This window comes from Gopherus flavomarginatus, chromosome 4, assembly GCF_025201925.1.
Source record: "Gopherus flavomarginatus isolate rGopFla2 chromosome 4, rGopFla2.mat.asm, whole genome shotgun sequence".
Classification (NCBI taxonomy): domain Eukaryota; kingdom Metazoa; phylum Chordata; order Testudines; family Testudinidae; genus Gopherus; species Gopherus flavomarginatus.
Genome location: NC_066620.1, coordinates 157559570 through 157583578, shown reverse-complemented (window position 1 = coordinate 157583578; position 24009 = coordinate 157559570). Strand labels below are relative to the sequence as shown.

Here is a 24009-nt window from a genome sequence, read left to right as displayed (position 1 = left end):
TACTAGATCTATTTTTATTATTTAAATTTTTGTATTGCACTTTGAATTCAAAGGATCCCAAAGTGCATAATGAACTGCGGCCAAAAATGATTAGTAACTTAGCTTAGGTAGATATTTTTCTAGCTGTTAGTACCTTTTTACAGCAATATAGTCATTTTTTTATAACTAGAAACAAGTCTTAACACATGTTGTTCATGAAAAGAGAATATTGGCACTAAACATGAGAGATGAACACAGAAAACTGTTCACAGAATAGAACAAAGTAAAAATTTGTAAGTATCATTGATTGAAAACCTTGTCACCTGACAGTTAATGATCAGCTTTCCTTCTAAAAACAATATTCTAGAATTATTCTACTTGAAAATCAAAGCAGACACATCTCTTGAGCTAATGCATCACTTCAGCTTCACTAGCTTCTTTGAGTTGAAGCCAGTCTCCAAATGCCTTCGATCAGTGCTCAGCTTCTTCTTTCTGGAATCTGCCCTAAAAATCTAACAGCCCACCGACGGAGGTCCCCTGAGGGTTTCCATGGTTATGTATGATCTCTCTTCTGGAATGTTATGATCCTGGTAACATTCTCATGTGCTGTACTTCAAGAAGAATAGTTCTGCACTTTCACAGTCACCCAAAGAATGTACTAATAAAACCAAAAAGAACATTTTGAGGAAGGAGAGAAGCAGTCTTGAGCATGTCAAGCAGCACCACACTTCAATGCATTAGTATAATTATGTTGTTTTTTGGCAACTCAAAAAGCACTAATCACAATTCATAATTGTGGCAAAATATACACAACTAGCACTAATAGTTACCTCTGTAATCTGGTTGCATTAACAAAATACTTAAACTTTGTTTTCCTGATTTTGATGTCAGTGGAAATTCTTGGGAGAATAACAGCCTTTATACAGTTGGCATCAGTATTATGTAATTCTATTTATCTATGCAAAAATAGGTGAAAATTAAGTTGTTACAGTGTAATGGGTTTCTTCATTAACAGCAAATTGTAATGAGAAATTCTGATACTTGAAAATTACTTTGCAGTTTGGCAACATTGTATCTAACACACCAATAAAACGTCGTAAAGTTACTTCTCAAGAAGTAACAGATGCTGTACCTATAAATTACCAAAACTCCTGGGAAAGCATCATTCTACACTGTCGAAGTATACGAATAGGAACCCTTCGAAGAATGGTTGTGGAACCTGTGATTGTAAGTACACTTCTGCTTTGTCAGCCCTCTTTTCGTATTAGGGTGAGGGTTGTCATTTTGGAATATTAATAAGTATCTCTTTGATTAGAAGGCAAAAGTCACGTGTATGTGTTTTCAGGGTGTATTAAACCTTTTAAATGAAATCCAGAGTAAATGCAGAGAGAAATCCTGTGTATGTTCAACAGTCAGGCTGACAAACAGGGACATTAACATATGGAAGATACTCATTTCTTTAAATTTGGTTTAAATATATACTGCATTCAGGCTTGAAGTCAGTTTTTTTTAAACTTGGTTTTTAAAAGTTGGGGTTTTAACTAATATTTTCTAAAGACATGAAGGCTTTTGGGGGGCTTATTTTGGTGGAAGCATGGATTATGGAATTCCAGCAATATATAATACTAATATAGTTGTATCTTTCACAGTTTTGCCTTGATTTTATCAAGATACGTCTTGAAGGTTAGTACTTACTTTCTTTCTCCTTGCAGAAATTCTTGATAAAGAAGTTAGGCTTTTGTTTAGAAATGGTTCAAAGCTTGATTTTATTTCTTTTAAATGTAGTAAAGTTTGTGTGTGTGTGTGTGTGTGTAAAGATATATTTGTAACAGTAAGTTATACTAGGTCCCTTTTTCTCACAGACAGCAGCTAATATAAAAATTTGGGGTATGTATATAATTGTCCTTGATATTGATTTGGTAATGTCTGGAGCACTAAAGAACTTTGGTCATATAAATAGTCTGTCCACCATTAGCAGGGACTGACTTATTTCTGTATAATCTATACTTACCCTGGAGCAAAAGGAAAAAAAAATTAGGTTGTTGTAGAATAGACAACTACATGATCAATAGTCACTATTACAATTAGGTAAAATCTATGATGTGCATCTTCCTCTGAGAGGGGTTGCAGTCACACCTGGCAAGGATGATACTAGCAGGACTTTTATACCTATGCCTTCTAACACGTTATCAGCTCATTTCAACAAGATGAAAATAGCAAGCTCAGCAAGAGAATAAATTATTGTTTTGGTTGCAGGTTATACTCTCTATCCGCACCCAATTCATCCTCTTCCTCCCTCTTTAGAATTTTTTCCTTTTTTTGTCTAGCGAACAGTTTGCATATTTCATGTCCTAGAGGAGGTAGGACTTTTTTAAATTAATTGTTAGTGACTTAATTTGGGGAATCATAAGGCTGCAGATATTCTCTTTATGCATAAGCTCTGTTTTCCCCTGCTGATCTTTGTACTCTTTTTGACTATTTTGCGAAGCTAAGTTCTGGGCAAAATAAGGTTTCCCTCCTTATGGAGTAGTCATTCTTGTGAAAGGCTTTCATGTAAATGTCGACAAATGATAGTGGTTCAGTATTTCCACATTTGTTTCTTTCTCGATTTATGCAATAAGGCCTATACCACAAAGAACTTAAGCATGGGTCAGTGGAACTACTCAAGTGCTTAAAGTTAAGCATGTGTTTTGCTGGATGGGGACCTTAAGGCTTTGACATTTGTAAAGGATAGTCTCTTAATATACATTCAGTTGTTCAGGAATCGTCACCTTCATATATGAAACTAAATCTGGATATTCCTTTTCACCAGAAGTCTTATTAGACGTGGTAGAAAAGCGTCTGCCTGTGTGAGTTTTTTTTTTTTTTTTTTTTTAATGACTATTTTGACAGAACAGATTTCCCTGGGAAACATCAATTTTTGACACTTCAAAATTTATTTTTCATTTTTTTAAAAACCCTGAAAACTCTTCTCAAAATTTTATTTAACAGACAGTTTTTCAATTAGAAAATAAAAAAATTATCAATTTTTTTTCTTGGAAGACAAAAAAAAAATTCCAAGCCAGCTGTCTTCTTATTACTTCATAATCTGAGACCACATTTAGTTTTCAAACAACTTCATATATTTTAAGATAAACGTTTTTGTAAATTTTATTTTCAATAGATTATTACAGGGTTTTTTTTACAGTCTAGCTTGTATCTACCATTCATTTATCTTCTTCAACCTTGTAGTCATAATTTAGATTTAGGGATATAGCCAACTAGACTTTATCCTGCTGAGTAAATATTTAATCAAACCTTTTTTCTTTTCCTTGGATCTTTGAGATTTTTCTCGGAGCATGAAGTCATAGTGCTGACTGAGATTTCACGGGGAAAAGCTGTGATTTTGAACATTCCCTCTGTAAAAGCAGCAAAGAATCCTGTGGCACCTTGTAGACTAACAGATGTTTTTGGAGCATGAGCTTTCGTGGATGAACACCCACTTCGTCGGATGCATGTAGTGGAAATTTCCAGGGGCAGGTGTATATATATGCAAGCAAGAAGCAAGCTAGAGATAACGAGGTTAGTTCAATCAGGGAGGATGAGGCCCTCTTCTAGCAGTTGAGGTGTGAAAACCAAGGGAGGAGAAACTGGTTTTGTAGTTGGCAAGCCATTCACAGTCTTTGTTTAATCCTGAGCTGATGGTGTCAAATTTGCAGATGAACTGAAGCTCAGCAGTTTCTCTTTGAAGTCTGGTCCTGAAGTTTTTTTGCTGCAGGATGGCCACCTTAAGGTCTGCTATAGTGTGGCCAGGGAGGTTGAAGTGTTCTCCTACAGGTTTTTGTATATTGCCATTCCTAATATCTGATTTGTGTCCGTTTATCCTTTTCCGTAGAGACTGTCCAGTTTGGCCGATATACATAGCAGAGGGGCATTGCTGGTATATGATGGCGTATATTACATTGGTGGACGTGCAGGTGAATGAACAGGTGATGGTGTGGCTGATCTGGTTAGGTCCTGTGATGGTGTTGATATGTGGGCAGAGTTGGCATCGAGGTTTGTTGCATGGATTGGTTCCTGAGCTAGAGTTACTATGGTGCGGTGTGGATCATTGTCCAGGAACCAATAGGACTCCACTGGCCATCATATACAGTCCCCAGCTAAAACCCCTCCAACGAATCATCAGGGATCTACAACCCACCCACACTTTCACAGGCCTTGGGTGGCAGGCCAGTCCTTGCCCACAGGCAACCTGCCAACCTGAAACATATTCTCACCAGTAACTGCACACCGCACCATAGTAACTCTAGCTCAGGAACCAATCCATGCAACAAACCTCGATGCCAACTCTGCCCACATATCAACACCATCACAGGACCTAACCAGATCAGCCACACCATCACCTGTTCATTCACCTGCACGTCCACCAATGTAATATACGCCATCATATACCAGCAATGCCCCTCTGCTATGTATATCGGCCAAACTGGACAGTCTCTACGGAAAAGGATAAACGGACACAAATCAGATATTAGGAATGGCAATATACAAAAACCTGTAGGAGAACACTTCAACCTCCCTGGCCACACTATAGCAGACCTTAAGGTGGCCATCCTGCAGCAAAAAAACTTCAGGACCAGACTTCAAAGAGAAACTGCTGAGCTTCAGTTCATCTGCAAATTTGACACCATCAGCTCAGGATTAAACAAAGACTGTGAATGGCTTGCCAACTACAAAACCAGTTTCTCCTCCCTTGGTTTTCACACCTCAACTGCTAGAAGAGGGCCTCATCCTCCCTGACTGAACTAACCTCGTTATCTCTAGCTTGCTTCTTGCTTGCATATATATACACCTGCCCCTGGAAATTTCCACTACATGCATCCGATGAAGTGGGTGTTCATCCACGAAAGCTCATGCTCCAAAACATCTGTTAGTCTATAAGGTGCCACACGATTCTTCGCTGCTTTTACAGATCCAGACTAACACAGCTACCCTCTGATACTTGATTCCCTCTGTACTTGCTTTAACTATGTATTTGTATGCATCTCCGTAGAAGACTTTTTTTCACATTCTTCTCTCCACTTTCCAAAAACACCCGAGTCTTATTAGCCTTGCTGCTGTTCCCATATAGCAGTAGCCGGTCTTCACCTGTCATTAGAGAAAGAAATGGCCATCTTATCGCCAGGTTTCCTTGGGTAACATTAGTCAGTGGAAGAACAGAGAGGTGGAGAAGATAAAAGATTTAATAAAATGATGATAAAATATACCTATCTCATAGAACTGGAAGGGACCCTGAAAGGTCATTAAGTCCAGCCCTCTGCCTTCACTAGCAGGACCAAGTTCTGATTTTGCCCCAGATTCCTAACTGGCCCCCTGAAGGATTGAACTCACAACCATGGGTTTAGCAGGCCAATGCTCAAACCACTGAGCTATCCCTCCCCCAATGAAAATGAGGATGGAAGTTTGGTATGTCAGTCCAGATGCCCAGTGTCCAGAGTGTCCAACTCCACATAAACATATCCATACTTGTCAAGGATGGCATGTATTCTGGAATTCCAGGAAGTGTTTGGACCTTATACTGTTCTTGACTTTAGGGCCCCATGGGGCTGCCCTTCCACCCCCATATGATAATAACAATTGACCATAAATGAAATATCCCATACAAGAAACCAGCCCCCTAGTTTAACATTAAAGGCTCTGTTCTTTCAGATCTTCAGCTGCAAAGACACCTACTGAGCACTGGGGCTTCACATTGGAAGTAGCAAAGAGAATGCCAATTCCTATGGAAAGAGAAGCACTTTTTGTGAATTTCATTGATGGAAAAAGGGAGACATCCCTTAAATGATCATATGAGGCTTCAAATCTTCTGCTGTAAGCTTCAGTTGATAAGACATGCACCACACAGGTGATTGTGAGAGGGCTGCAGGTCACTAGAGGTACAAGATGAGGACTCAGAATTGGGCAAGTGTCATGTATTTGACACAATTCTATCAACTTCTGGAGTCATGGTCACCTTTCCTGTGGCAAATAGTAGAGCTTTGTGGCTAAAACAATGGACAAATTCCTCCTTCAAAGCCTGACTATTTCCAGCAGTCCTGAGCTGCTTCAAAAAGCAAAGGCCTTGTTCAGATGAGCCTTCCAAAACCGTCATAAAGCAAAAAAGATCTGGTTATCTGGGGAGACGAGGACCTGCTGTCCCGGCAGAAGATGATCAAGCCAGAAGGCAAGCAGACAAGATTCCACTAATAGCTCCTTTAACTAGTAAAAAGGTAAAAAGCCTCAGGAAAGCTATCAAATTTAAAACAGTCAGCCATATGATACAAGTATCCAAGTATAGAGCCCCAAGTCTTGGGGAGAGCCAGGGAATTTCTTCTACTCATGATCAAAATAACATCTGACCAATGAATCCCAGACACACAGCGTGGAAAATGTTCAGGATTCAGCAGTAAGAAGTCCATTGCACACTGGCATAACTGTGACCTATGGACCTAGCAAGGCACAAGTAGTGTTTTCAGGGAAATGGAGTACTTGAGCTAAGAAGAAACTCCACAGTCTATCAGCAATCTGTGCTAGTTATGCTGGAGGTCCTGTAGTTTATTTAATCATTGGTTTTGGTGCCAGTTGGTCCAAGCAATAGTGAGTTAGCATTCAGAGACTAGGGACATATTGGCATGACATCCTGATGAAATTGTTGCCAGGTTACTGAAAGGCAGTAGATATATTGAGATAAGTAGCTAGTCTCCTGTCCCACATGAGACTTAAACCTTATACTGAATATTTTTTTATTAAAAATATATTCTCCCATCTATTCTTAAATCCTATTGCTAATATGTTAGGCAAGAAGAAGAGTAAATTTGCAAACCCTTTCCTGCAAGCTGCCTTGCACAATTTTTCACCAGAATAATGTCATCCTGAACAGTCTTGAAATTTCAGGCCCAAAATATTATTGGCCCTTCCCCTGAACCAGGAAATCACCATATCTACATCTGGTCCTTACTCCAAGATTCCTGAAGAGAGAGAGCTATGTTGCCGGATGTCCGTAATGCTCATCTTGCGTAGAAAGGACAGCAAAGTTGAGGAAGTCTTGGCGACTTTTACGTTTGCATCAGAACGTGTGCACTTTTGAAAATCTAATCTTGACTTAAGTAGGGTGACCAGACAGCAAGTGTGAAAAATCGAGATGGGGGTGGGGTAATAGGAGCCTATATAAGAAAAAGCCCCAAATATTGGGACTGCCCCTATAAAATCAGGACATCTGGTCACCCAGGCTTGAAAATGATTAAGTCCCTTTCAGAGGGGGGACAAGTCAGTGAGACTTCTGCTCCTAAGTAACATGTCAGCGCTTTTGAAAAACTTTGAAAAACTTACACTTAGTGACCCGTGAATCCACCATCTTTTAAATGAATTAGGAATCTGACAGATTATTATGTTCCAACAGAAAAAGAGAGAGACAGAATCTTTTTAAATCCCACTCTACCTGCTTAGTAGGATCTTTGTGAGTAGAAAGAGGGGAAGCTTCTAATAGAGATTTTCAAGCCTGTCTCTTGGTCTTCTGTCCACATCTTTGCCAAATGTCATAGAATAAGCTTGCTTTTGTAGCCTTTGCAGAATGGTGTTGCAGGCAGTAGTCAAATGATTTTCACACTAAAATGATGATCTGTTTTAAATATATCAGTCCAACACCAAGTAAGATTTAAGTTCCTACTTCATTGCTGAGAACTTGTATACATTTGAAGTCTCAGTTTCAAAGAGGTTACAGTCTAAAGAACAAGGTGTCAAATTTGGTTGACACTAACATACAAGCAGAGGAGAGAAGACTGTTCTAATGTAAACTACTTTTGTGTGCAGTGTATATGCATAGTAAGTTGCTTGATGTTAACAATTATAGGAATCTCAACTGACCATCTCCCCAGCCATTATCAGATACTTGTTAATGGTTATTGCATAGTGTCAGTCTAAACAAAGAATTAATACTGCGTTCTTCTCTTGTGGCAGGGTCCCATCCCCTTCACAATCTTTTTTTTTTTTCCCCCTGTCATTCACGGGTCAACATGTTAAAATCTTTTGAGAGGATGGACAGAGCTGAGGGTATTGGCAGCCATTACACCTTCCATCATAACATCAATAGATTCTTTGATATGTAAACAAATCTAGACCTGGTTGAAGCTGCTGGGTCTGTTAACCAGATGCCAAGGGCTTTGTATGGCTTGCATTTTCCCTTTTTTCACCAAAATCAATAGGATTCTGTCTATTAAGGCCAGGAACATTCTCTGAAATTTTGGAATCATGTTACATCCACATGGAGAAATGTCAGCTATTTATGTCTAGGACTTCACTTTGCTTGGCCAGTAAAATATAGCTGTAAATTGGAAAGCTATGTAATATAGCTCAAGTTCACTCCTTTAAAGAACTGTACCATTTTGGTATGGTTTCTCACACTTTTCTAGGAGCTGCCAGGCAATGACAGTTCATGTGTGTCTTTATTCCCTTCTTTTTAAAACTCCCCTTCTTTAGAGCAAGGGTTCTCAACATTTTTCTTTCTGAGGTCCCTCCACTGCCCACCTGTGCTGTAACAATTGTTTTTCTCCATATAAAATGCAGGGCCAGTGTTAGGAGCTAGCTAGCAAGCAAGCAAGCAGTTGCCTGGAGCCCCACAACACAGGGGGGCCCACAAAGCTCAGTTGCTCATGCTTCAGCTCCAGCATCCATGGGGTGGCATTGGAGTCCAGCCCCTGTGCAGAGGCAGCAGGTGGGCTCTGGCGAGTCTAACACTGAGGGCTTGTCTACATCAGAAAGTTGCAGCGCTGGTGAGGGAGTTACAGCGCTGCAACTTAGGAGGTGTACACATCTGCAGGGCACCACCAGCGCTGCAACTCCCTCTTTGCAGCGCTGGCCGTACTCCCGTTTTGTCTCGGGTGTAGAGGATCCAGCGCTGGTGATCCTGCGCTGGTAATCAAGTATAGTCACTTACCAGCGCTTTTCTTGACCTCCGTGGAATAAGCAGGTATCCCAGCATACCTGAGGAAGCCTCTGGTAATCAAGCTGGTCTCCTTTCCCGGTTTGCTCTCGCGTTCCCCGAACCCCGAGCAAGCAGGTCTCCTTCCCTGCGGTTTGCAGGGTGGTTCGCGGAACGCGAGAGCAAACCGCGGCGAAGCTGGTCTCCTTCCCCGGTTTGCTCTCGCGTTCGCCGAACCCCCGAGCAAGCAGGTCTCCTTCCCTGCGGTTTGCAGGGTGGTTCGCGGAACGCGAGAGCAAACCGCGGCGAAGCTGGTCTCCTTCCCCGGTTTGCTCTCGCGTTCGCCGAACCCCCGAGCAAGCAGGTCTCCTTCCCTGCGGTTTGCAGGGTGGTTCGCGGAACGCGAGAGCAAACCGCGGCGAAGCTGGTCTCCTTCCCCGGTTTGCTCTCGCCTTCCCCAAAACCCCTTGAAGCCGCCCAACAGCGCTGCAGTGTGGCCACATCTAACACCACTTGCAGCGCTGGTTGCTGTAAGTGTGGCCACTCTGCAGCGCTGGCCCTATACAGCTGTACTAATACAGCTGTAACAACCAGCGCTGCAAAATTTTAGATGTAGACATGGCCTGACTCTACTTGGTGAACCTCCTGAAACCTATTCACCACCCCCTCAGGAGGCTGCGGACCCCCGGTTGAGAACCGCTGCCTTGGAGGGTGTGGGCAAAGCACATTTCATAGGTGCATGCTAAGCACATTTCATAAGTTCATTTTAAAATTTGCAATACTGCAGGCAGAGACAAATGTAATTACCCTGGGAATCTTTTTTTCCCCATGGAATAAAGAATGGATTAGAATAAATTTATTGTGTCTTTGCTCTAAGTTTAATGCCTTTCCTGCCTATTGACAGTAGAGCCTTTTAATTTCGAAACAGAAATCACCACCTATGTTGTTTTGAATCTGAAACTTCTTAAAAGTTCCTTTGTCTGCAGCAAGCAAATGAATTGTGAGTTCTCATTAAAACTAAAATGAAAAGTTGCAAAGGGCATCTTCATATAGGCTTTAATGAAATTTTGTTTTTTTCCCCTAGAGTCAGAAAGTGATTCCCGAGAGATTAATTTAAAAACTTCTGAACTTACCAAATGCGAGTGGTGTGGTGTCCGAAAGTTACCAGTAGTGTTTCTGCAAACAGTACCTGCTGCCTGTCTTAGCCTGAGATCCCAACTGAAGATGAGTAGGGAGAAGGATAATGTCTGGTATGACTGTAAAGGAGTGAGTAAGTAAACCTAGTTTGTCTGTTACTGTAACCTAAACTGTGTTTTAAAATTTGGTCATCTTTTAAGTGCTTTAAAAAAGTGAGACTAATATCACTGGCTAGAGTAATATATGATTAGTTGGACACTGTCGCCTTCCTGTGCATCTCTGACAAGACAACTTTTAACAGCCCAGCAGCATTCTATTCTCCCACTCATCCCATGTACATGTTATTGTTAATATGTTGTCAGGTTAGTAAAACTAGTTCTTTATCAGTAATCCTGGTGAAACACACAAGTGAGTAAGTTGTTTTTTTTTTTTGTTTTTTGTTTTTTTTTTTTTCATATGGAGTGTTCAATTGTCATGACAAGGTCATGTTATAATTTCACTGTTACAACCCCTTTCTACATCTGAACCTCTGCTTGAATAGAAACAGTAACAAATTATACCACATTCTTATGGTAATCTTGTGATGTGGTCAATTATTTGCAAGGATGTCAAGAGCTATTTTATTTATATTAGCTTTAAGCTGAATTTCATTTTAGAATTCCTGAGTTTAAAGCATAGCATATTAATCTACTGTACTTTTCTATCTAGTATGAAGTCCATCACACTCACGTAAATATGTTTAAGATTAAATGTATATGTATGCATGTTTGTACTGAATTTAAGCAACACACAAGTTATACTTCACTTGTGGTGTTAGACTGAAGGAAGACTGCCTTCAGCCACATAACAGAAATATCCAAAACACAGAACCTAGTAGCGATGGGGAACTTTAACTGCTCAGACATCTGTTGGCAAAGTAATTGTGCAAAACAGAACATTTCCAATAAGTTCTTGGAATGTATTGTGGGCAATTTTGTTTCAAAAAGTTGACATAGCAACCAGGGGGACAGCTATTTTAGACTTGATTCTCACCATCAGGGAGGAATTGATAACAAATCTGAAGATGCAAGGTAATTTTGGGAAAAGTGATCATGAAATGATAACTCTTCAAGTAGTGTCCTGTGACTGCTCCACTTCAGGTGTGCACGTGCCCCACGCACCTTCAGTTGGGGGTTTTTGTTAGCAGTATCTGTTCGGCCTGTGCATGCTTCGTGCCTCAAACTGAGGCTATATAGGGCTGCACAAGTGAACCACCCTCTGTTCCTTCACACCAGCTTTGGCCTGAGACAGAGCATTTAGTGTGTCCGCCTTGAGCATGCCTCTGCTAAAAGGGTTCTCAGCCACCCCCTCACCCCCCACACTTGCAGTCCTGCAGTTTCGAATAGCAAATTATCAGGTGTTCATGGCAAAATATAATTACACATAGTACATGAAATTTGCTGCTTTTATTGAGCACCTTCTACCTGAGCAAAGAGCAACTTCAGACTGTTGTTGCAGAGACACAATTACTGGCCAGGACATTCCTTCAGGTGTCACTGGATGTGGCAGACGCAGTGGCCCGTTCCCTCTTCGGTGGTAGTTATGTGTAGTGTATCCTGGCTTCAACTGTCCAGCTTTCCCAGAGAGGTCCAGATCACTGCAGAGGACCTCCCTTTGATGGTCTGAAGTTGTTTTCAGAGGCCACAGATGAGTCCCTGCATACTTTTGAAAGACTCCCAGGACCATTTGGCAATCCTGGGGAATTTACACCGCTTACAAATAGAAGAAAATGTAGTGCCCAGAGAGCCCATCCTATCCATTTATCTGAGTTCCAAATACTGATTGGAAACACCCCCCTCCCCCCAATTCCTAGGAATTCTCCACCTCAATACATGATTCCTTGATATGGTGTGGGGCCAGAGGCTACCTGTTCTACCAAATACAACAGGTGTTGTTAAACAGTAGGACGGAATATACCTGAAACACTTACTTTCAAAAGCAGAACAGATTTAGCCCATTAGTGTAAACTCTGACTTGCAACTGAATCTTCTGCACTCTTGGGTATCTTGGTACCTGAAGAAAATAGGATTACCAACCAGCTCGGTCAAGATTCACTTGGCCACCTTAACAGCCTTTCATTCCCCAGTGGAAGGGTTCGGTGTTTGCCCATCCAACAACCTTAAGGTTTGTCAAAGGTGTGGGGAACCTTTTCCTTCAAGTGAAAGACTCCACTCCAGCTTGGGATCTCAGGGTATGGCTACACTTGAAAGCAGCGCTTTGAACTGTGAGTGTGGTCGGAGCGCCAGCGCTGCACGTAAACCACATCCCTTATGGGTGTAGTTTGCAGCGCTGGGAGCTGCGCTCCCAGCGCTGCGGCACTGATTACGCTGAGGCTTTACAGTGCTGTATCTTGCAGCGCTCAGGGGGGTGTTTTTTCATACCCCTGAGCACGAAAGTTGCAGCGCTGTAAAGTGCCAGTGTAGCCAAGCCCTCGGTCTAGTTCTTACACACCTCACAACACTTCCTCTTGAACCAATGGTGACCTGCTCCTTACCTAACCTGTCATTGAAAATGACCGTGGTAGCCTTCACATCAGCCCAAAGAGTTGAAGTTGGGGCTTTTAATGGTAGACAATCCTTTCACTGTATTCAAAGACAAGATTTCATAGCATTATAGGTCCGGAAGGAACCTCAAGAGGTCATCTAGTCTAGTTCCATGCACTTATGGCAGGACTAAGCATTATCTGGACCATCCTTGACAAGTGTGTGTCTAACCTGCTCTTAAAAATCTCCAATGATGGAGATTCCACAACCTCCCTAGGCAATCTATTCCAGTGCTTAACCACCCTGACAGTTAGGAAGTTTTTCCTAATGTCCAACCTAAATTGCCATTGCTGCAGTTTAAGCCTACTCCTTGTAACAACTTTTTCTATACTTGAAAATGGTTGTCATGCCCCTCTCAGTCTTCTCTTCTTCAGACTAAACAAACCCAATTTTTCCTTGCAGATCATGTTTTCTAGACGTTTAATCACTTCTATTGCATTTCTCTGGACTTTCTCCAATTCGTCTACATCGTTCTTGAAATGTGGCACTCAAAACTGGACACAATACTCCAGTTGAGGCCGTATCAGCATGTAGTAGAGCAGAAGAATTACTACTTCTTCGAGTGCTGTAGGTGATATTGCGTCCCGGCACCGTTGATCGGAGATTTTCGGTAGCAGTGCCTGGTCGGGACACACGCACTCAGTTGGTATCTCCCGTCTCGTTAGAATCTTCCTGAGCTCATGCGTCCCACACCCTCCTCAGTTCCTTCTCAGCCGCCCTCGGCCGAAGATGGGACTCGGAGCAGTACTGATCCTCTTCCCTGGTTTTTGAATGAAACAATTACATAGAAGTAGTTAGTTAGTAATATCCTAGTTGTTTATTCTAAAGGAAGGGAGTTACATAGTTTAAAAAAAAAAAATTTCCTCAAGTTTGTCTCCCACTGGGACTCTTCCCCCCTGGCATTACTAGTTCAATAATGCCAGGGGCTTCAGGATTCAAGGAATGTGCTTCCTGTCAAGACTTTATGCCAACGTCCAATGGGGACTCGCGCTGTGTGAAATGCCTCGGCGAGACACATGTCCCTGCCAAGTGTGTCCACTGCACGGGCCTCAAAACCAGGGCTCATCCTGACAGGAACCTGCCACTGAAACTGCTTCTCATGCAGAAATCCCTGCAGCTGCCTCTGGAGACAGGTAGTGGCAAACACTCTCTCTCATGCTCCCCTGCCAAGGCAGAACCAACCGGGAGCATGGCTTCACCCTCTCTGGAGCAGAGGCAAGAAGCATTGCAGCTGCCTATGGAGCAGGCCAGTAAACTCGCTCCCTCTTGCTCCCCTGCCAGGTCAGAACCAACTGGGAGCCCAGCTTCACCTTCTCATGTGAAGAGGCAGGAAGCCCTAATATCTCCTCTCGGAGACACTCAAGAGGATAATTGATCTCCTGCAGAGTCTTTACCCTTGGTGCTGTCAGCGCCAAGAGCAGGCAACTCTGACCGCCTCTGCACTTTACAAACAGCTCTCACGGGGCTCTAAAGCAGGGACCCGACTTCCCGCAGCAGGAAGCTCTCCTCGGCACTGGTTTCCCCAGCACCGACAATGGACCCGGTGCCAACAACGAGTTCCACCTCCAGCACCGAGCCTGCCTGCTACCCCCAGCAGATTCAGACGCTCTGTGAGGCTCTCACAAACAGCTCTCGGCTCCTGCCAAAGTGAAACTAAAATCACTCTGGGCTGCTGCTCAGACTTCATGCTCTGCAGTGCACCAGCCTACGGAGCAGCAACAATTCCTGCATCAGCAGGATATCTCTGTGGCCCCTAGGCCTGACTCTCCGCTCCGGGACATGGAGCACTCGTTGTTTGAACAGCAGCTCTCCTCATGTGACCTGGATACTTTCACTGATAGTGAGAACGGCACACAGCAGGAGGCAGGGTTCTCCCTGCCTGAGTCTTCCCCGCCCACCAGAGCCATATATACCCCAAGACATGGAGCATCATAAGAATCAGCCTCAGTTTCCCTACTTTGTCCCCCAGTGGCCGGGACCTATTTTTTTCCCTACCCGATGCCCTGGCCTCAGTGGTACCCGTGGTCGGCTCCTGCCACCGCTTCTCCTTGCACTCCTTCTACCAGACCGCAAGCTCATCCTATATCTATATCCCCAGCTCTATCAACATCTAGAGCTCCTGAACCCCCTCCTGAAGACGTGGGCTATGACCCCTTTCCTGTTTTAACTGGCTCCTGCCATCAGCTGCAGAAGTCACCCTTATGCCTCCACCTCCACAAAACATGGACGGCCTTATGCAATTCCACGAACTCAGGCCATCCCTTTGGAGGAAGTCCAGGAGACACAACATAGGCTTCTCAAAATCCTCCAACTCTCTGCACCTTCAAAGATAGCATTACCCATAGAGAAAGCTCTCCTAGAACCAACTGGTACTCTCTCGCAGACCCCGCCTCCATTCACCAACATGCAAGGAAGCTCAATATAAATATGACATGCCTGCAAGAGACAATGATTTCTTATTTTCCCACCCACAACCCAATTCTATTGTGGTTGATGCAGCAACACACAGAACAAAGCAGCCACACTGCTGGGCCACGCTACAGGACAAGGACCTCAAACGTCTTGACCTCCTTAACCGCAAGGTTTATACTCTTCTACTTTGCAATTTAGAATTGCAAATTTATTCTGCCCTACTTGCAAGCTATGACCATGACAACTACAACAAGCTCTTTGATTTGCCTCCCATATACCGACAGACAGGAGAGCAGACTTCCAGTTAGTCCTTGTCGAAGGTCAGTTGGTATCTAGCATGGCACTATAAGCATCCCTGGACGTGTCTGATCCAGCAGCCTGCACCACTGCTTGGCTCTCGGCATCCGATATCCCCAGAGATTTGCAGTCCAAAGTGGAGAGTCTCTCCTTTGACAAAGATAACCTCTTTTGCCACGAACAAACCCACCCAATATGAAATCTTTCACACTATGAAAGACTCTAGAGCCACTTTCTGCACAATGGGTAGTTACCCGTCCCTCCTCTGGAGACAAAGGTATCAAACTTACCAAACGCCCAGCGCAGAACAATATCACCAACCCCAGTCTACACCGTATGACACTGGTAAAAACTGCACCAGACCTCTTAGATGCAGGCAAACCCAGGCAAAACCAACTACTTCCCACCATTGGGTAACAAACAATTTTGAAGTGCTGGTCGAGGGTACATGCAACCACCCCTTGACTCCACCGCCTATTTGCCCATTGGCTACCGCCTCCAGACTTTCCCCCATGTCTGGCAACAGATCATGCAGGACCGTTGGGTCCTGGAAATAGCTCAGTCAGGTTACTCCATCCCTTTCCTATTTTCCCTGCCTATCCTTTCTCCTTCTCTGTCCCTCTTAGGGACCCCTCTCACGAGCATCTTCTCTGTGTGGAGGTGGCTCATCTTCTCCACCTAGATGCAGTCAAATATGTGCTGATGCAACATTGGGGAAAAGGATTCTACTCCCGAAAGAGGTGGGGGGTGGAGACCTACATTGGATCTACGCCAACTGAACGTGCTTGTACAGGTGCAAAAATTCAAGATGGTCACATTGGGCACAATAATACCCACACTGCACGAGGGGACTGGTTCACAGCTCTCACCCTACAAGATGCCTTTTTCCATATATGCAGAAAACTGTCTGCTGGGTTGGGTGAATGTACAACACTGGCTCCGCCACCGAACATATTGGCCTCCCTACATTGGTAGACAAGACCAGAGAACCAATGCATGGATGTTCCCTTCCATCCAAACTTCCCAGTACTCATGTTAACCATGGTCGCTTCCCAGATAGATTGCGGAGCACACTTAGGCAACCACAAGGCATGGGCCGCTGGTCCCTATTAGAGACGTGTCCGCACATCAATCTCCTAGAACTCCAAGCTGTCAGGCAGGGAGGAGCACAATCTCACTCCCTATGCACAGCAGCCATTAAACTATGGATTTGGTGCATACATCATCACATAAAAGTCACCGCTTCCTACTTGCCCACGTATCACAACACTACCGCCAACACACTCAGCAGACAGTTCTCCAAGAAACACGAATGGGAATTACCTCCATCAATACCCCAACAGCTGTCCTCCCACTGGGGCACTCCATTGATAGACCTGTTTGCCACTCCTCAAACTGCAGATGCCATCTATTTTGCTCCAGAACAGGACTCGGAAAAACACCTCATTCCTTGGAACAACTCCTTCATGTATGCTTTTCCACTGATTCCACTCATACACAGGGTTCTACGCAACATCACAGAGAACAAGGCCCGGGTCAGACTTTTTGCCGCAGCTTGGCCCAGGCAGACATGGTATCCTTACCTGCTACGCATGTCCATCCATCCTCCCCGTATTCTCCCCGACAGACCACATCTCTTCTCCCAGAACTATAGTCAGTTCTTCATCTGCAGCTCTGGAAGCTCCATCTGCCGGTGTTGTTCTTTCAAGGTTTCAATCCCACGAATTAGCCTGCTCAGAACAGGTCCGACATGTCCTCCTGCACAGTAGAAGGGACTCCACTCCTGAGACTTGCCTGCAAAAGTGGAAATGCTTCTCCATCAGGTGCTTCAACAGATGCTTAATACCCCAGATTGCAACCCTCCCTGACACCTTAGACCAAATGAAAACAGGACACGTTTTCACTCAGTTTTGTCACAGTACGTCTCGCGGCCCTTACCACCTTCCATGACACTCGGGATGGCTATTCATTTTCACACGCCCCACCATGAAACGCTTCCTCACGGGCCTGCAAAACCTCTACCCTGAGATTTAATCACTAGTAGCCTCCTGGAGTCTCAACCTAGTTCTCTGCGCTCTTATGAAACCTCTTTTTGAGCCCCTGGCCACTTCATCCCTGCTCCACATGTCCAGGAAAGTGGCTTTCTTGGTTGCCATAACATCAACAAAAAGAGTTGGTGAAATAAGCACCCTGATGGCCTACCCTCCCTACACCATTTTCTCTAAACACAAGCTTACCATACAAACCTGGCCCCAATTCCTCTCCAAGGTGGTGTCTGCCTTCCACAAACAGATAGTTAAGGGTTAATGTCTCTTTTACCTGTAAAGGGTTAACAAACAGGGAGCCAAACACATGACCAGGGGACCAAATGGGAGACAAGATACTTTCAAATCTCAGTAGAGGGAAGCCTTTGTTTGTATTTTGGGGGTTTTGCTTTGTTCTCTCTGGGTCCTGGAAGGGACTGGACGTGCAACCAGGTTTCTTGCCTGCTACAGTCTCTTATATATTCAGAATAATGAGTAATTTAGTAAGAAAGGCGGTTACAGTCTTTTGATTGTTTCTGTATTTGCAAATGTGTAGTTTGCTGGAAGTATTTTAAATTGTATCTTGCTGGGGGGGAGGCTTCTTTCTAGTTTCTATAAGCTGACAGACCCTGTAACTTTTTACCATCTAAATTGCAGAGATCAACATTTACCTTTTTTTTCTTTCTTTTTATTAAAAGTTTTGCTTTGTCTGATTCTTCCCCCTTGTTGAGGCTCAAGGGAATTGAGTCTGTGCTTAACAGGGAGGGAGGGGAGAAGGGGGAATCCCTTTGTTTTAGATTCACGGAGCTTGAATCTGTTTTGCCCCTGGGTGAGGGAGAAAGGGGAGGGATGGGAGGGGAAGGGACATTCCTCCCTGTTTTAAGATTCAAGGAGTTTGAATCACAGTAATCTTCCTGGGTAACCCAGGGAGGGAAATCCTAGGAAAGGCAACGGTGAGGAAAGGGGTTTACTTTCCTTGTGTTTAAGATCCAGGGGGTCTGGGTCTTAGGGGTCCCCAGGAAAGGTTTTGGGGGGACCAGAGTGTATCAGGCACTGGAATTCCTGATTGGTGGCAGCTTACCAGATCTAAGCTGGTAATTAAGCTTAGGGGAATTCATGCTAGTACCCATATTTTGGACGCTAAGGTTCAGAATTGGGAATTTATATTATGACACCTCCCTACACCATTTTCTCTAAACACAAGCTTACCATACAAACCTGGCCCAAATTCCTCTCCAAGGTGGTGTCTACCTTCCACCTTAACCAGTCAATACACCTATGTGTATTCCATGCCAACCCTCACATGACTCCACAGGAAACTGCATCACATACCCTCGATGTCCGACGGGCTCGTGCATTCTATCTTGGAAGAACTAAACCATTTCGTGAATCCCCTAGGCTTTTGTTTCTACTACCAAGTGATCAAAGAGTGATGCTATCTCTAAGCAAAGACTCTCCAAGTGGATCTCCACCTGCATCAGATCTTGCTATCAGACCCAGAATATTCAACCACCAAAGGGTATTAGGACTCATTTTACTAGAGCAATGTCAACATCCATTGCCTTCCTCCACAGCTCCTCCTGTTACAGACGTATGCAAGGTGGCCATGTGGACATTTGACCACACATTTGCCAAACATTATGCTATCGCATGGGATACTACAGCAGACACCAGAGTTGGCCATATGGTACTTTCTACCTTTGTTCCTCACACAACTCCAAAATCCCACCAACCATAGTGGATACTGCTTTACGTTCACCTACAGTGGAACACCCACAGGGACAGCACTCGAAGAAGAAGAGGAAGTTACTCATCTTGCGGTAACTGAGGTTCTTCGAGATGTGTGTCCCTGTGGGTGCTCTACTCCCCATATTCCGCCCTTCTGCTTTGGAGTAGTAGTATGATTTCTCCACAGTAGAGAAGGAACTGAGGAGGGTGTGGGACGCACGCGCTCAGGAAGGTTCCGACGAGACGGGAGATACCAACTGAGTGCGTGCGCCCCGACCAGGCCCTGCTACCGAAAATCTCCGATCAATGGCGCCAGGACACATCGTCACCTACAGTGGAGCACCCACAGGGACACACATCTCGAAGAACCTCAGTTACTGCAAGGTGAGTAACTTTCTCTTCTGGTGCCTTGGTTAGGGTTAGGCTAATGCATCGCAGAATGATGTTCTGCTCTTTTTTTTTTTTTTTTTTTTTTTTTTTTTACCACAGTGTTACACTGTTGATTTTATATTTAGCTTGCGATCCATTATGACCTACCAGATCCCTTTCCGCAATACTCATTCCTAAGCAGTCATTTCCCATTTTGTATGTTTACAGCTGATTGTCTTTCTTAAATGGAATACTTTGCATTTGTTCTTATTGCATTTCGTCCTGTTTAGTTCAGACCATTTCTCCAGTTTGTCCAGATCATTTTGAATTTTAATTCTATCCTCCAAAGCATTTGTGATCCCTCCCAGCTTATCCTCAAACTTTATAAGTGTACGCTCTGTCATTATCTAAATTATTGATGAAGATATTGAACAGAACTGGTCCCTGTGGGACTCCACTCGGTATGTTTTTTCCAAACTGACTGGAACCACTAATAATTATTCTCTGGGAACAGTTTTCCAACCAGTTATGCACCCACCTTATAGTAGCTCCATCTAGGTTGTATTTCCCTAGTTTGTTTATGAGAAGATCATGCGAGACAGCATCAAGAGTCAGGATATACTGCTTTCCGCTTATCCACAAGGCTTGTTACCCTATCAAAAAAGCAATTAAGTTGTTTGACATGATTTGTTCTTGACAAATCCATGCTGACGGTTACTCATCACCTTATTATCTTTCAGGTATTTGCAAATTGATTATTTAATTATTTACTCCAATATCTTTCCAGGTACTGAAGGTAAGCTCACTGGTCCTTATGTCCACACCCTAAATTCCTACCTAAGTATCATCTGAGTTTTATCTTAATTATTTGCTGTGGGGTTTTTTGTTTGTTTGTTTTTACCCTGAAGTCACATAATTTTCAACAGGAGGATTCCTTTCATACCCTCGATGTTGGCTTTCTAACTAAGTAGAACCAAACTATTCTGGAAGTCTCCTAAACTGTTTTTGTTTCTGTTGCAGACAGATCTAAACGATCCACAGTCTAGAGGCTACTGAGGTGTCCCTCTGAGTGTATTATTGCATGTTATGATACAGCCAGCATTCAGGCACCTCTTGGGTGTTGCTGCACACTACAAGGTTCCAACCAATATCTATGGCATTATTTAAGGACATTGCAGTAACCTGAGGCCTGCAGAGCCTCTCAATGGTCTTCATTACATACCTTCTCCAAGCACTGTGTCTTGGTCCATGCCTTTAGATCTGATGTAGCAGTTGGTAGTGCAGTTCTGTCTTCAGTTCTGGACCAGATTCTGAAGCTACTCAAGGAAGAAAAGGTTACTCATCCTGTGCAGTAACTGAGGTTCTTCAAAATGTGTTCCCCACCCTCCTTTACCTCTGTGTCAGAGTTTCCTTTGTGGGGCTCCATATAGTCTTGGTGTATGTGTGGGCTGAAGAGAGGCTGCTAACAAAAAAAATATCTGATCAAAGGTGCATGAGATGCACTTAAATCTGAAGTGGGGTACCTAAGGGGCATACTTCTCAAAGAACCACAGTTGCTGCCACGTTAATAACCTTTTCATTTCATGATTCTAAGGAAAGGAAGGAGTGAGAACAGCAGAATAAGGACAATGGAATTAAAAATAAAAATAAAAAAGGCAGACTTGAACAAACTGCAGGTTCTGGTAGGTAAGTTGCCATGGGAAGAAAATCTAAGGGGAAGAATTGTTCAAGACAGCTGGCAGTTTATCAAGGAAACAATATTTAAGACACAATTGCAGTCTATTCCAATGTAAAGGAAAGAAAGGAGGAATAGTAAGAGGTCAGTGTGGCTCCATCAGGAGCTCTTTAATGACCTGAAAATCAAAAAGGAATCCTACAAAATGTGGAAACTTGGACAAATTGTGAAGGATGAGTACAAAGGAATAGTATAAACATGAAGAGACAAAATCAGAAAGGCTAAGGCACCTAGCAAGGGACATAAAAGGCAATAAGAAGAGGTTCTTTAAATACATTAGGCACAAGAGAAAGATCAAGGAACATGTAGTCTCTCTACTTAGAGGGGAAGAAGAACTAAGAACTGATGACATCGAGAAGGTTGAGGTGTTCAGGGCCAATTTTGCTTCAGTCTCCACTAAAAAGGTTAATGGTGACCTATTCAACACAATATTAACCACAACAGGGAAGGCACGTAAGCCAAAATAGAGAAAGAACAGGTTAAAAGAATATTTAGAAAAGTTAGATGTATTCAAGTCAGCAGGGTCTAGAGTGCTTAAGGAACTAGTTGAAGCATTCTCAGAACTGCTAGCAATTACCTTTTGAGAACTCATGGAGGATGAGTGACGTCCCAGAGTACTGGAGAAGGGTAGACATAGTATCTTTAAAAGGGAGAACAAAGCGAATCTAGGGAATTAGACTGTCAGCCTAACTTTGTTTAATAAATTTGTTCCAGCAATCAGTTTGCAAGCACGTGGAAGGTAATAGCATTATAAGGAATGGACATGACATTCTGATAAGAAAACTAGAGAAATGTGGTCTAGATTAAATTGTTATTAGGTGGGTGCTCAACTAGTTATCAATAGTTGAGTAGTTATTAATAATTCATTGTTAGAATGAGAGGTCATATCTGGTGGAATACTGCAGGTCGGTCAGTCTTGGGTCAGGTATTTTTCAATATTTCCATTAATGATTTGGATAATGGAGTGAAGAATATCCTTAAAATTTGTGGTTGACATCAAGCAGTTTGGAGGATAGGATTAGAATTCAAAACAATCTTGACAAATTGGAGAATTGGTCTGAAATCAAGATGATGATTCCTACACTTAGGATGGAAAAATCAAATGCACTACTACAAAACGAGGAATTACTGGCTAGATGGTAGTACTGCTGAAAAGGACTTGGGGGGTTATAATGGATCACACATTCAAATATATGATGGGCCGTTTATAAAAAGGATGGTGATCAATTGTTCTCCATGTCTACTGGAGGTAGGACAAGTAGTCGTGCTTAATCTACAGCAAGGGAGATTTAGGTTAGATATTAGGAAGGGCTTTCTAATCATAAAGATAGTTAAGTTCTGGAATAAGCTTCCACAGGAGGTTGTGGGATCTTCCTCATTCAAGGTATTTAATAACCGGTTGGACAAACGCATCAGGGGTGGTCTAGGTGTACTCTGTTCTACCCTAGCACAGGCGGCTGGAGTTGATGACCTTTCAAGGTCCCTTCCTGCCCTATGTTTCTATGATTATGCAAGAATTGCCTTCAACCCCCAGTAAAAATAAAAATACATAAAATTTATTTTAGAGCAAATTTTTAATAAGTATTTTAAACTCTTTCTTCCTCAGACTATGGTCACAGGCTGGTTTTCAGCCTAGTGCTTTATCATCACTATTTATATGGTGCTAAGTGCAGTTTCTGTTTGCCTGCTGAGCGGTGAAATAGATTTTTAGTGTTTTTCCTCTCAACTAGTGACTAACAGTACCCTTTCTAGTCCCATTTCCATAAAACCTGAAAATTTGTGGTAAGAGGAAGCATCTATTTTAGTTTTTGAACATGTCAATATTTTAAACTCTTTCCTTGTTCAGTATATGTGGAAATGGAGATTGGAAACCAGAAGCTGAGAATCAGAACTTGTCAGAAGATTCCTATTTTCATGGCAGCAAAGATCTGATCAGAGAAAATAAGTAATTCCTTTATGAAATTGCCAGCACAGGTCTTCATACTTGGAGTTGTATACCAAGTCAGGCAGATACATAATCACTAAAAGTAGTTACGTATTTGAGAGTTGTTTGCCTTTATGCATATGCCTAAAAGGCACTGAAATCCCATTTTTAAAAGGAGGTAGCCGAGAGGGAGAGCTGTACTTTAAATCCTGATGGTGGTGGGTTTACAAAGAACTGCTGATGGATTACCAGATTTAAAGGTTTGTGGGTTGTTGGTTTTTTTTTTTTGTTTTTTTTTTTTTTTTTTTTAAATTTGGTCTGTTCAGTTTTTAGTTCTTAAAGTTATGGGTTTAGTCTGGTATGCTACCTGCCAACTCTCCTCCATTTTGAGTGGCACTGAGCTTTGAAAACCTATACTTATACTTATTTCTCAGAACTTCTTCCACTAGCCCAAGGGCTATTTGTACATGCTGGTACCATGCTTTTTATAAAACAAAAGCACAAAAAGCAACAAAGTAGTACCAGCAAATAGCAGTGGAAACTGTTTAAACGTAGTCTTGCAGCAAACCCCACCCTGCATCAGCCAGTCCCCTCCGTCAGTATCTCAGAGCAAGGAGGTGAGCAGTCAGGCAGTGAGACCACTTAATGTTGCAGTATTTTGCAATCATCTCCCTTGTTCTCACCCCAGGGAGCTAGGGAATGTTGTATGTCAACTGCTGAGCAAAGTGAGGGTATAAAATGCTGCAGTCTTGTCAGAAGCTGTAATGGTTCACCCCTGGGAGTAGATCTGGAAGCTTGGCTTAACTACTGTTAACATTCAGAACGTATGCATTTGAGTGCATGACTCCAAAAGGATGAATGTGTGGGGATAATTTATTTTGAGAATT

At 43.0% G+C, this 24009-nt stretch overlaps 1 protein-coding gene across 5 annotated transcripts in view; it reads left to right on the top strand.

Moving 5' to 3' along the window:
* Positions 1 to 24009, top strand: part of SENP6 (SUMO specific peptidase 6) — a 176278-nt gene that overhangs the window by 103707 nt on the left and 48562 nt on the right. For all 5 annotated transcript variants that reach the window (XM_050950093.1, XM_050950090.1, XM_050950094.1 and 2 more), the window contains 3 exons: positions 1039 to 1206; positions 1629 to 1662; positions 9999 to 10184. In XM_050950093.1, coding sequence (XP_050806050.1) covers positions 1039 to 1206; positions 1629 to 1662; positions 9999 to 10184 — 388 coding nt within the window. The remainder of the gene's footprint in view (positions 1 to 1038; positions 1207 to 1628; positions 1663 to 9998; positions 10185 to 24009) is intronic.